The following is a 13,760-nucleotide window of genomic DNA, read 5'->3' as shown; positions in this document are numbered from 1 at the left end:
ATTGTTGGCTTTTCTTTCTGTCGATTTTACCATGTTGTTCTGGACAAGTGATGCTTTCTTTTGTGCTATCAGTAAACATCTGACATTTCAGCTCACATTGTATTTGCAATTTCATCAGTTTTTGGATTGCTTAAAAAGTTTCGTCAGTTTTTGGATTGCATATAGTGAAAAAATCATATCTATTGTGCACAGGCAAAGAGGTCTAAGTCGGCAGCCTAGTGCTGATGCTCCAAAAAAAGAAGAAGTTAAAGCTCGTGATCTGGTCGAGCAATTCCAGTTCCAGAAGCTAATGCAGAGAATCAAGGAAACATGGACGTATGTGAAAACTTCTCTCTTTGTCTCTCATCAACAGTTTTACTGTACCAGCATTTTTAGTTACATCAAGATCTAACCTTATGCTTGTCAAGTTAGCTAGCTACTTGGTTATAGTACTCTGAGATGATCCTGATATTGGAATCTGAACTGCCTACTTGAATTTTTTTTTCTTAAACTTGCCAAGGTATTACACTGATTAACATGACTGAAGATTCCCATCATCAACTAGAGATGTCACAAATATCGCCTCCTCCTGTAACGGCCGGCTCATCATCATCCTCAAACCTTCTTTAACATCCGGCGCCTCAACTCATGCCAATCCAACTGGACCTACTATAATTATCTACTCTGGAAATCCTTGTTCATCCCAGTTCTAGAGGCTTATGACATGCTAAATCTCGCCGAAGGAAGAGAGCAGTGTCCGTGTCCACCACAATTCCTGACTAGTGAAGGTGACAATAAACAAGGCAGTAGCAAAAATCCTGCACACACGAGTCGGATGAAGAGGGACAAATGTTTCTGAGAGTCGATGTAATACTTGAACACAGCTATTATTTTCAAGTCCATCTTAGTTAGATGAATCAATTAATGTAAAATAATAAACAATAATATTTTAGCTAGTCTTGAATTGGTATGAACTGATTTCCAGAAATGAGTCAGAAATATTATAAACTATGAAATGAAGCAATATACTTCCACCAGGAGATCACTCATTTTCCGCATTACAGCATTATGAAGATCGCTCATTAGCAAGCAAGCTGTGTGGGCAGTGTGGCTCCTACTGAAAACTGTATATGCTAACTTCTAACAAAAACCATAACGGGTGTAGACTACAGCTAATTCTCAGAACTAACCCTCAAGTACCAACGCAAGAACCATTTATGAAATCCTATCAAGAACCCATGACTTAACTAGTCCTAGCAAAACAGTTCAGTCAGAATCTGAATCAGACTCAAGATCATCAGTATAATCATCAGAATCAAAGTCAGAATTCTCATCAGAATCTGAACTTAGTGGATCCAAGTAGCTTATCTCTGCATCCACTGACACACGCCTAAACTGGACCAATTTCTTCAACAATTCCAAAGAACAATCCGCAGAAGTAGGCTGAATAGTCATCCTCTCAAGCACAGGTGAACTTGAAAGCAGAAATCTGATGAAATCTACTTCAGGTTTGACTCCATGAATGCCTGTTAACTGCACAACTCGTAGGTGGGTGAATACAAAATTTTGGTTGTCATCTGACCAAGGGTTCGCTTCTCCGAGAACTACCTGATCGCGAGCCTGTAGAAGATGAAGGTCAATAGCTTCAGAAATCTTTAATACAAAATGTAGATATACATACATGTATGTATGTCTCTATTATATTGAATGCTCCAACAGAATAATACTCACCGAAATCTGTAGTTCTTGAAGAGCAGGAGAGCTTAAAAGCAGAAACTTAATGAAGTCTACTTCAGCTTTCACACCAGAGAAGGAAGTCACTTTCACAAGTCGCAGTTGGGTGAATGCCCAGTTCAGGTTGGCATCTAACCAAGAATTCACTTCTCCTGAGACAGCCTGATCTTCAAAAGGTGCCTACACAAGAAAAAGGTAAATAGCATCAGAATCTAAAAACTTCTGAAAGACCCCAGTTCTTTAAGCTATAATTTATAAGATAACAGTTGCTTTAAGTTTTCAACTCAATTAAGTAGTTATATTGCACGCTCTAATATCATAAAAGATAAAACTAACCACAATTTCTAGTTCTTCAAGAGCAGGAGAGCACAAAAGAAGAATTTTGATGAAGTCTACTTCAGCTTTAACACCAGAGAAGGCAGTCACTTTCATAAGTCGGAGTTGGGTGAATGCCCAATTATGGTTTTCATTTAGCCAATTGGTCGCTTCTCCAGCTGTAGCCTCACCTTCTTGGTGAACCTACACAAGGTTGTCACCAGCATTAGATTGATCTCAATCTTCTGAGTAAGGGCTCACTAAACAACATCAATTTAAATTAAAGAATACTGACATTTAAAATCAACATAAGGATATTAATAGCATGCTTAACAGATTAAAACTCACTGAAATTTTGAGTTCTTGTAGAGCAGGTGAGCTTCTCAGAAAGCATAAAGCAGCTAATATCTCCTCCAAATTATTCAAGCGTATACCTATAGAAAGGAACTTAAGACATTGATATGGTTTAGGCAGCTCCTCTGCCGAGGCACCAATAGCACACTGGAACAAAAAGGATTTAAGTATCAACAACATAGCAAATTAATATTCTCAGATTCTTAGGTCCATGTAAGTGATCATTAGACTAAATAATTATAATATGAAATAACACTGTCCATCACCTTTGAAAGGAAACCCTTGATTGTGAGCCTTTCCATAAGTGGTAGCTGAACAAAATACTTGAGCAAATTGCTAGAGTGGCTAGAAGCTTCACCAAAATCAATTGAAACATCAACCAGATTTAAGGTATTGTCAACCTTAACATCCTCAAAAGTATCATGGACTTCAAGGAATTTGAGATTAGGTGCATCGATCTTGAGATGGGTGATACCATTTAAGTCAATCAGAGTCAGTCTCTCAAGCAGGGGGCAGTAACCAATCAATTTTTCAAACGCATCTTGGGCAACGGCAACATTCTCAAGACGAAGACTCTTCAATCTCCTGAAGCCTTTGAACGCCGAAGGGGGCTTGACTGAACAATTGTGTAAATCCAAATGAACCAACTCTTGGCAAGAAAACAAACACGACGATACATTATATCGAGACCCCCGGAATTTTGCAAGCGTGAACTCTTTCAGAGATTTCCTCGTCAGATGAAGAATCCATCTGTCGACATCACTAGCAGCAATAAACTTCCGATAAACAAGCTCAAAAGCATCAATGGGGCCGATCTGAAGCAACAGAACACGATCAACAATGCTCACAAACGTAGTCTTCCTCCTCCTTGACTTGCTGGTTGCACCGATTTGTTGATCATCAAACACGAGACGCGGAAGCATAGCCCATTTGCACCTCCAGTTGCTGGACAAAACACTTGTCCTCACCGCCTCCCTGATCGGCAAATACGACAGAATCTTCTGTATAACACCACCTGGTAAGTTGCTTATTCTGTCCAACTCCATCCTCATTAAACAAATTGCATCTGGCACATTAAGTATATCTCATTATAATCTCAAATCATCATTTTCCCAATTAAAACAGAAAAAGAAAACTCCAAATTTCAACTCTACAGCCTCTCAATCATAACTTCATGTTCCTAACTAATTCTTTAAACTAAATTAAGGGCCTGGTTTAGGGTTTCGTATTTTGCCTAATTTCACAGAGTCAAATAATTACAGCAAAATTACTGAGAGAATCTCTAATATGCAGCGTAATCAATCGAATACAGTGTAAATTTCAACGAAACTGAAAGAAAATACGTACCAAATCACTTCAATTTTCGCCAAAAAAAATGGAAAAGAAAGCCAGATAATCCTTTACGGAGAGTACTGTGAAGCGCAATACAGGGTTTAACCGACTCGTCGTTGGTCAGGCTAGATGAATAGCCATGGAGAGCAGCAACAGTTTAGCAAGAGAGAGATAAGAGAGATTTGGGTTTTGGGTGAGTTAACAGTAGAACAAGATGGCGCAGAGGTTTTGCAAATGAGAAGAAGAATCTACACCGTTTAAATATTGGGTTATTCTCATTTTGCACCTTGTAATTTCTTAAGGTTTCGACTTTTTCTCCCAAAAATAAATAGCCCAACAAATTTAGACATTTACTTCAAGATTTTACAAGGGAATGATCCCACACAGAGTAAATTATTGTAACTTTCAATTTTTGAGGGATATAATTTTCACTCACAAAACCAAATGTAAAAATCTAGACACCATCTTTTCATAAAGACTCACAACATAAGCTAATCTGCGGGAGAGATGAAGAGTCTTTACGGTTTTGTAAAGACCCATCTAGAGATTTGGTTTTAAAAAAACTCTTACCATAAACTAAATTTTAAGACAAAACGTCGAGAACTTCGTGATAGTAAAAAAAATCTGATCAGTGATGAATTTTTAATGATGCAATTTTTTTTTGACAAAACAAAAGGTCATATGACAAATTCATTGATATTTAAGCTAGAATGACACGGATACATATATTCTCTTGCCAAACATTTGAAACATTTGAGCAAGTTAAGGACTTGGCATGCTAGCACCACGTGTTACAAAATTTTGTTCACTTATTTCTAAACAAAGAAATATTTAATTACTAATACTTAAAAAAATCACACATTCTAAACAAAGATTTACTGTAAATAGACTAGCTAAATACTTGGAATTGAAATAAAGTAAACCCTAGCCCAAAATTAGAGCCCAAAGACCAAGAAAAGTCAAACCCTAAGCCCAAGCAAAGCTGGTCCAGCCCAGGTCTTCACTTCCTTCCTTCACTGCTCCTTGCGCCGCAACTCACACCCCGCCATGAAGTTGTCGGATCTGCACCGTTGTCACTCGATCTACACCAACAACACGCCACTCAGACGCGTCCATGGCGCAAAACGCCGCCTCAACTAGAGACAGCCACTAAGCCACATCAAAAGCGATCAAATTAAGAATTCTACAACCTCCGATGTAAGCAGCCCTTCCGTCAGCTTGCCTAAAAAATGGTGCTCGTGGTTGTCTCCTTCTCCGAGCGTTATTCGGGTGAAAACCAGTGCAAAAAACTTCACTTAAAACCAAGGACTAAAATTTCGCCGATCGTGGAAATTTCGACGGTCCAAAAAACGGATATTTCGATGGAAATTTCGAGGAAATATCGATTGCAGAAAAAAAATGAGAAAATTGACGGAAATTAGTAGAAAAACATGGAAATTTTAAATGAAACTTTGAGAGATGTTTGTTATCTCAATTATCTATTATAATTGACAAAAAAATCTTGAATAAACATTAATCATAGTGAGTTTTAGTTATTTAAGGTGAATAACTACGTGCTGAAGTGCTGAACCAATGATAATTCTTAAATTTTTACTGTAAAGTTTATACATCTAATTTTTTTTTGATGATTGGATATCCAAAGGGAGGCTAGGCCATCACGTCTTATATACATATAATACAAGCCAAGTGGGGCTGTGGGGGACAAAGAGTCAAAGACAAACTGACAATTGGAGCATCTAAAGAGAAAAGGCAGCTTCTGCATGGGGACCGACAGAGATTCAGAAGGATCTCTGACCGATAGAGACAAAGCCACGTGAAGGAGGTGCGCATTTGTTGGGCCGACAGATAAAGAAAAGCCACGTGATCTGAGATTTCTGTGAAATTTCCAAAATATCGCGATATTTCGGCATTTTTCGACGAGAATGAAGGGGGAAGTGAAAGATATATCGCGATCATTAAAAAACGAAAATATCGGCGATATTTCGCCGATATTATCGATTTTTTAGACCTTGCTTAAAACACCAGGTCAAAACAAATCCATACGTCCAAGGACAAATTAGTCATCCCCACATTTAGCTAAACTAAATGTGAATTTTTAATGATGCAATTGTGAGAGAGGTAGTAAACTAAATGAAATAATATTTATTTTACCTTACCACTTTCTAAAGCCCACATTTAGCTTACCAATTTTTTAAAGCCAAATTCATTCTTTCCTTGGAAGTTAAATATGCTTGGGAGTTAAATAAGGTAAACAAGTCTACCCCTACAAGCCAAATTTTTACCAACTGTACTGTACTAGTGCTGGACAGGTAGAAGTGAAGAGCAGTTGAAAACATATCTCACCATAGTTGCCCCAAATTGAAAACAAACCCTAAATTTTCCTCCCTGTGCCTATAGTTGGACGCCGCTTCCGGACCTCCTCTCTACCCAAGCTCAAGGTATGTTGAACAATTGCCATATTATGGGTCCTCTTTTCTTCCAATTTAGAGCCACTTCATTTCATTATACTTGCTTTCTGGGTCAAAATATAGATGGGTCGTTGATTCTGTGAGTCTTTAGGTATAAAATTGGCTTGTGCTGTTCAATTTTCGTTTCTCAAGTCAAGTTTACAACTGAATTGCTTGCTGGGATATACTGCATTGTTAGTTTTACTCACTGAATTGAATTGCTGGTACTATTTGTTGCTGATACTGTGTTCTAACGGGAATGTCCATATCAGTTGTGGTGTTGAACAAGCATGTTCTCGACAGAGAGGAATTTGGTCGTCAGCAGAGCGATACAATGTGAGTTACCTTCAGATGTTGTCTTCCCTGAGACAGAGATTCGAAGAGATTATTCTCATGGTTCCCCATCAGATTAAGGTTCTTCAAGCTATTCGGACATGGCAGCCACCGTTGGTTTGGTGCTGCAACATATGTGACTTTTGATGGTGAACCCATCCTCATTGATGAAGTTGGAATTAACTTCAATCTTTCGCTTATCAGATCCAGAAGGCACAACTTTAGGGACTACATGGCTCGACACCTTACCAGCCTGGGCATCCCAAAGTATGCGCAGCCAGAACCAGACATTCTTCGGACAATAGTTGAAGCTGTTGATGTGACCCTCCCTGGTGTGCCTATTTCTGTCATTGTGGTGGATGTGAGTTTGTGCTTGTTTGGTGAAGCTGCAACGCCTTTAGCTGGGATCATGGCTGACTTGCTGGGCAGTGTATCGACTAATTGACTCGAATTCATGGGAATCTGTGGTGAGATATGTACATGAGCCCACGAGTATTCCTGCAACCAAAGAATCTATTGAGAGTTTGGAGTATTTCAGACTTGAGAATTTGGAAGAGGATGTTATTAGACAGGCTTCGCCGTGCGTCATTTGTCTGGAGCAGCTTGATCACTCTGACGCTGATCAGCAGATGGTGATAGCTGATGATCAATTGAGGGTGATAACTCGCTTTCCGTGCTCACACCTTTATCACAGAGCATGCATTGTTGGATGGCTGGAGAAGAATCACCTCTGTCCCTTGTGCCAATATCCTCTGGAACCTGAAGCAAGGATAAGGCCAACAAAATCCTCATGGGCACAGCATTGGCATATGCTGCTTATGGTGTCTGCTGGCAGTGTAATAACCGCGACACTTGTTTGTAGATATTGGAAGCGAAGTCAGTAGAAGAAGATGAAAAGCCATGGAGAGCAGCAACTGGTTAGCAAGAGAGATAGATAGAGAGTTAGTAGAAGAAGATGGCACAGAGGTTTTGCAATGAGAAGAAGAGTAGTTTGTTACAATCCACAGCTTCAAATATTGGGTTATTCTCACTTTGTACCTAGTAATTTCTTGAGGTTTCAACTTTAGACATTTATGCAAAGATGGTAAATCCCACACAATTAGTTTGAGAGTTTGATGAATGTCATAATGTGCTATAGCTAACCGACAGTGCCCATGCCATTGATCATCTCAAAGAGAAATTGAACAAGGTAACTAGCTTGTAACATAATTTGGAAAAGATTGCGCAGTTAAACAGAAAACTGTAATATTTCAAAGATTGCTCAGCTTGTTACTAGCTTGCGCCACACTGATTCTGGCATGCTGAATTAAGCTGCTTTGAAACACACCAAACTGCAAAATTACATGCTGTACATCTAAACTTAATGTCTGTCCTCCAGGTTCCTGGCACGCTTGGATGTTTGGTTACATGTCTAGTCCTCAGTTTCACCACTTCTCTTCCCAGTGAATTCCTTAGCTTGGTTGCACATTGAAGAACTTCTGGATCCATATTCTTCACACATACCACCCTTTCATTTTGATTATCTGTCCATTGACAATAGAAACTCTGAGAAAAAGTTTAATGCCATATGCAGCAACTCACATATATGCTACAAGCAGAGTTTGTCCAGAGTTGCAAACTAAAAGCTTTCCTAAGAAGGGAGGGAATTGACAGAGTCAAATCGTTTCAACAGTTTCATAATAGCATAGAAGCAATGCCAGAAAATTTGTTTCTCCAAGTGATAACCCCTGAAGCAAGCTTTGTTATGGATCTTCACATTCAAACTCAAGAACTGGCAAGTTAAGTCATCCTCTAACTGGTTCAAGTCGAGTCATTCAATAGCTTTTCAGGGTACACCTCAAGACCACAGGTCTCCATCCTTGAGCTGTGGAATAGTATACCGAGTTCGTTTTCAGGTAAAATCTATACCTTGAGCTGCTGTATTATGTTTTCCTCCAGTATCAGAGTCAGCATCAGAATTGCTTGTTGGTTGACCATACTTGGAGGGGAAACCACTAAATAGATCATGCTATTAACAGAATGAAGAGGAGAGAATAGGGATTCAGCTGAAAAAATGAGCCAAGATGTGGATAATTCTGACAACGAGACATGTGCGGTTGGGTTCTAAGGAACGGCCTAATGGCTTCATGAACTAAATACTTCATCAATGAAAGTTGTTCTATGGTGGATGTCGAGCTAAGAGACTAAAAACAACAACTTGGTCGAATCTCATGTATCAATAAACAAAATAAAGTAGCGCACCCACACCATTCTTCTTTACTCAAAATCCCGATAGCACCAACCCCAGTAATAGGTGGTGAAGAAGAAATACTAGAATCTGAAGAACTACAAGGGAATATATGCAAACACTAATAACTTATGAAGAAACAATAACTATCACAGGCATTTGAAGATGAGCCCTGCATCACACTGTGTTTCGTGTACCGAAAGCACCTCAACTTCACAGAAGTCCTTGGCAATACAATTACATCATTCAAAATCAGATTGCACAAGGAGAGGACTTGATGGGGAACCATTATCTTCTCCTACTACTTCCTCGGCCTTCATCTTTTCTCTAGTAATTGCTTTAACACCACCTGGACTAGCATCTTGCTTGCCGCAATTAGCAACTGGAACCGGTGAGCCTGTTCCATTTGTATGGGTGACAGGAATTTCATTTACCTCCTCAACATTGGTTTCCGGTGAGCCTTTGCCATTAGCATGGGTGACATGAATTCCATTTACCTCCTCAACATTGGTTTCCGGTGAGCCTTTGCCATTAGCATGGGTGACATGAATTCCATTTACCTCCTCAACATTGGTTTCCGGTGAGCCTTTGCCATTAGCATGGGTGACATGAATTCCATTTACCTCCTCATCATTGGTTTCCGGTGAGCCTCTGCCATTAGTCCGGGTGATGTGAATTTCATTTACATCCTCATCATCAGTTTTTGGTGATCCTAACACAGCATCAACTTTCTGTCGTTTGGGACTCCTTTCGGAGTTGCACTTTGTAGGAGAATTCTCTGCGTATTCTCTAACACCTGCATCTTCAACAATTTCAGTGATTTCGTTGTCAGAATTATCCACATCTTGGCTCATTTCTTCAGCTGAATCCCCATTCTCTTCCTCTTCTTTCTGTGACTTAAGTGACACAATCGCATCCATTAACTCTCTGTTCACCTGTCAATTCCAAAAGCCAATGTAAAAATCATTTGCATCTGTTTATAGGGATCATTTGCATGAAATTTCTAATATTTCCATTAGTTGATGTCTCTATGATTTCCAAGAAGACAACATAGGAAGACCAAGGCTAGATTACCTATCTCCATACAAATCAGATAAAATAAAGAACAGTAACATTATCTTCCGAATGAAATAAAAGCAAAATATGCACAAGTAACAAACCTGAGGATTTTGAAGAAAATCAGAGATATCAGTGGGGCAAGAAGGGCAACTCATTATATTCTTTTGGGTTCGGAGGGTTCTTCCCCCTCTGTTTCTTTCTCTTACCAAACTCTTTCCCGTAAAAGCGCCTTCTAAACACGACTTGCAAAAATTATGCGCACAAGGAGTGGTTATTGGTAATGTCATGACCTCCCCGCAAAGAAGGCAGCTGAATTCTGCAGACGAAGATATATCTATGTTAAAATGAAGCGTGATGTTACACACCAATAAACATGTTGGTCATCAAACAATGTAGAACCACTGTAAACTAGTAATCAACTCTACATACTCTGTTAAATATATATATATATATATATAGAGAGAGAGAGAGAGAGAGAGACCTCTTAAGAGCCTCTCTCGGACAGTAATATCCCTTGCGTTCCTCCTTCCTCTTCTTGACCTCTTTCGATCATCAGGATCTAACGTCTGAACAGTTTTTTTACTGATAGGTGGTGATTTTTTCCACTTCCAGCAGCCATCTTTTTCCTAGATCACAATCAAGAATGGAGGCTCACTAACTTAAAATCAAAATTTATTTGCTAGGTCTAGGCAGCGAACTCCAACGAGTACTGAAGACAAACCAAAGACTTCAAACTTGTTTTCTTTTTCTCCTTTTTTCCCCATATTTTTTCTTTTTAAAACTAAAGAGCAGACATTCAGCGTGAGTAGGATATTACTTCAAACTTGTAGCTCACCTCAAAGTCCCATGATGGACTTGTTCTCCTCTCTATTATACTTGTAGCTTTCTTCAGCTCAGGTATTGCAGGTAAAGGTCTAGGCCGGTCTCCGTGTTGATCACTGCAGTTCAAGTTGGAAAAATCAAACCGACGTGCTATTACCGAAGGAAAGTAGAAGAGAAGCTAAAAGCCTGAAACAAACCTCGTCCATGGTGCAGGTTCATTGTCACATCTAACAAAAAGATACCGGCAAACCTTGAACCCCTAATCAAGTATAACTATGATCAGTAAATCTATTGAGCAAACAAAGAAAACCAATCAAGCCCCATCCAAAACCTAGGACAGCAGATATTACCTGGATTCCCACCTTTGTCCAACACTTTTCAATTCTATAGATTCCATCATACCGCAACCCTTTCTCAGGGGCATATGAGGAGCGCTTCTCCTTGTGTGATCTAATTGACAAATGGAACAGAAGATATTCAAATTCAAAACGTTTTTTTGAATGCAACAAATTGATATCTATGCTAAATGAAGCAAAAAGTACCAGCCACCACACTTTTTTCTGTGTGGCAATTCTAGGCATGCCAAACTCCCAATACATAAATAATCAATCAAACTATCTCCAATACAAAGTGAAGATTGTCTCGAATCAAATTTCAATCTCAATAACACTGGATTTGAAGGTAGAGTGTAGATTGCAATAGTGTAAACTGAGGCAACCTAAAAGGAAAACCAAACACTGCACTAAATATGCTAATGCAACTTTCTATAAAAGACAGCAAGGGTCAATAAGATGAGATTAGAGTATTATGCTAAAAAGCCCCACATGGAGAGACAGCGACTAGCAAAAGAAAGACAGAAGTTCAAACATTAATATTTACCTTACCACCCGTAAAGGATACCCTTTCATGCAACTAACTTGGAGAGCCTTGTTATATTTCTCAAATGTCTGGTCAAATGACTGATCCTTGTTTGTTCGCTTATTCCCACTCAAATCCCTTCCACCACTGCCATGCAGATCCATGTAAACAAGGCAGCAAACTAAATAAGAAAACCCACTAAAAATAAATAAGCACATCACAATATGAGATGCTTTATTAGGAATGGTATAGAAATCACTAAGAAAGTAGAGGATCTGATGGCAAACCTTCCTGTGTATAAGAACCACTCTCCATGATCCTCATCATCAAGGTACCCTCCTGAAAGCACAACTGACTGTGCACCATGGTTAGACTGTCCAGCTATACCAGCAACATGGGGAAAGTGTGCACCCCACTGTCGACATTCAAGCCTATCCTCCCAGCATTCCCCAACCAGCACCCCTTGGTTTCTCTCAGGATCATATTCAGCAGTTATAGGACCAAAATGATCAGCTGGAATTGTGACAAATATCTTGCCACTTGCAGCATTAGATTTTCCTGAATTTTGCGCCCGCTCAGTAGTGAAAGCTTTGTCAGGCCTGTCTTGGTTTCGAACAAAGTGGTATAACTTTGCAGGCCCCTCAGTAACATGTGATTTTGACAGCTTCGCCATACGTATGGCAACTACAAGTGAAGAATTGATGCGGGGTTGACTTGCCATTTTGGAAGGGATGACATGGCGACACTTTGCACAAGTACGCTTTCCTTGTCCAACCCATTTCTGGAAGCACTTCAAGCAGAAATTGTGGCCACATGGTGTCTGAAATCAAAAGAATGGAACAGTATCTTATTGATATATCTATATCTGTACATAAATCCACGTTTCATATGAACACACAAGTACGAAAATAGGGTGCAAATAGCTAAAATCCAGAACACAATAACATCAATCATGTCACTCACTCAAAATATCTCTACCAATTGTCAATTCATACAATACCAATCACAAACTCACATATAAAAACAAGGGTGCATTGAAGACTCAAATTGCCAACAAAGAAATAGATGATCGACTAATTAAAGTAACAAGGGTGCATTGTCATAAAAGGAGGAACAAAGTAAGTGCATAGGACCACATGGCCTCAAATACAGGAAAAGAGGGAACCAAAAGCAAAGAAAAGCAACACAAAAAGTGCATTACAATCCAACCTCCTAGCATTTTCAGATGCAATCATGGAAGGAACAAACGCTGAACAAGAATATAGGGTCATTGTAATAAACTTAACTGATCAATTCCAAATTTGGACTCATCCTAAGAAACCCAAAAATGCATGAACAGGAAACCAAAGAGATCATACATTTGTGTAGAATCAAATTCAAAAATATTCAAGGTGATCTGATAAAAGACGATTTTCTTTTTCAAAATTGAATTTAAACAAAATAAAATTCAGAAAAAGAAACAAAAAGTGAAATGAAAGCAGTTGAACCGAACCTAACACAAATTGGACCAGCCCTAATCCCTATCATTCATCCACCCTCATCAACTGGAATTAATTTTCATCAAATAATTACCAGAAAAAAATAAGTATTTCATAAACCAATGAAAGTAAATTAAATTAAATTAACGAAGCATTACGAACCGTCACAGGTCGCTCCGGTAGTTGCATACAGAACGAGCAATTGAAAATCCCATCCAAAACGCCGTCGTTTACTCCCTTCCTGCCGGCGCAGCCTTCGTCTTCCTCCTGCTGCGCCTTCCCGCTCATCAGCTCCTGTCGCTTACACGCCTTCTGCTGCTCCGTCAGCGCCGCATCGGCCTCGATCGCCCGGATCGCGGCTATCAGGTCGCCGGAGACTGCCGATTGCACGGCCGGCGTGTCGCCGGTGAGTGAAGAACAGTCCGGGCACTCCCAGTGGAGAGTGGAAGCGAGCGATTCGGGACGGGACGAGAGACAGCTCACGTGCCACGGCGTGGCGCAGGTCTTGCAGGTGAGCCGGTCCTCGTCCGACGGCGTCGTTTTGCAGAGCATGCAGACGCCGTCTCCGTCGCACGGGAGGTGGATAACGTGCGCCATGGCGCGGCGTAGGTTAGTGGGGAGGAGGCTAAAATGCGCCGAGGGAGTGAAAGACGGAGAGTGAGAGAGAGAGAGAGAGGAGGAGAGTGTGGGTTGGTTGATTGGGGAAAATGGTCTGAACACGGCGGGTATTTTAAAAAAGAAAACGGAGTGGGTTTTGAAAATCTGGTTATTTTAATCTTACAGGGAGTGGTGTACGTGTAGTTTCTGTGGGTCCGAAACCTG

The 13,760-nt window shown here is 39.9% G+C and overlaps 2 protein-coding genes and 1 non-coding gene across 3 annotated transcripts; 1 reads left to right on the top strand and 2 right to left on the bottom strand.

Moving 5' to 3' along the window:
* Positions 1-1,047: 1,047 nt before the first annotated feature.
* LOC101308763 (F-box/FBD/LRR-repeat protein At1g13570-like) lies at positions 1,048-3,428 on the bottom strand. The gene is made up of 5 exons (XM_004298470.1): positions 2,649-3,428; positions 2,377-2,529; positions 2,050-2,232; positions 1,711-1,893; positions 1,048-1,599 (listed from the first exon to the last, which is right to left on the bottom strand). Exons 1-5 carry the CDS (start codon positions 3,426-3,428, stop codon positions 1,246-1,248), a joined length of 1,653 nt encoding a protein of 550 aa, XP_004298518.1. The 3' UTR covers positions 1,048-1,245.
* A 2,704-nt stretch (positions 3,429-6,132) lies between these two features.
* Positions 6,133-7,592, top strand: LOC101309048. The gene is made up of 2 exons (XR_184531.1): positions 6,133-6,152; positions 6,434-7,592. It is a non-coding gene; the product is annotated as an uncharacterized LOC101309048 (transcript).
* Positions 7,593-8,838: 1,246 nt separating this feature from the next.
* On the bottom strand, positions 8,839-13,535 carry LOC101308759 (E3 ubiquitin-protein ligase ORTHRUS 2-like). Its single transcript, XM_004297436.1, has 10 exons — positions 13,101-13,535; positions 11,748-12,280; positions 11,482-11,607; positions 10,953-11,052; positions 10,800-10,861; positions 10,616-10,718; positions 10,262-10,406; positions 9,882-10,096; positions 9,345-9,656; positions 8,839-9,218 (listed from the first exon to the last, which is right to left on the bottom strand). The coding sequence occupies exons 1-10, from the start codon at positions 13,533-13,535 to the stop codon at positions 8,964-8,966; spliced, it is 2,286 nt and encodes a 761-aa protein (XP_004297484.1). The 3' UTR covers positions 8,839-8,963.
* Between the last annotated feature and the right edge of the window lie 225 nt (positions 13,536-13,760).

This window comes from Fragaria vesca, linkage group LG4, assembly GCF_000184155.1.
Source record: "Fragaria vesca subsp. vesca linkage group LG4, FraVesHawaii_1.0, whole genome shotgun sequence".
NCBI lineage: Eukaryota > Viridiplantae > Streptophyta > Magnoliopsida > Rosales > Rosaceae > Fragaria > Fragaria vesca.
Note: the sequence above shows the minus strand (reverse complement) of the source record. Positions and strands in the feature narration are given on the sequence as shown.

Bases quoted from the DNA above. Each gene is read 5' to 3' on its own strand.
- LOC101308763 (XM_004298470.1), bottom strand. From the start codon at position 3,428: ATGGAGTTGGACAGAATAAGCAACTTACCAGGTGGTGTTATACAGAAG. The intron at 2,530-2,648 runs GTGATGGACAGT...TTTTTGTTCCAG, and splicing joins TCAAGGGTTTCCTTTCAAAG to TGTGCTATTGGTGCCTCGGC. The intron at 1,600-1,710 runs GTGAGTATTATT...CATCTTCTACAG, and splicing joins TTCAAGAACTACAGATTTCG to GCTCGCGATCAGGTAGTTCT.
- LOC101308759 (XM_004297436.1), bottom strand. From the start codon at position 13,535: ATGGCGCACGTTATCCACCTCCCGTGCGACGGAGACGGCGTCTGCATG. The intron at 10,407-10,615 runs GTGAGCTACAAG...ATTGTGATCTAG, and splicing joins GTCCATCATGGGACTTTGAG to GAAAAAGATGGCTGCTGGAA. The intron at 10,097-10,261 runs GTCTCTCTCTCT...CTTCGTCTGCAG, and splicing joins CCGAGAGAGGCTCTTAAGAG to AATTCAGCTGCCTTCTTTGC.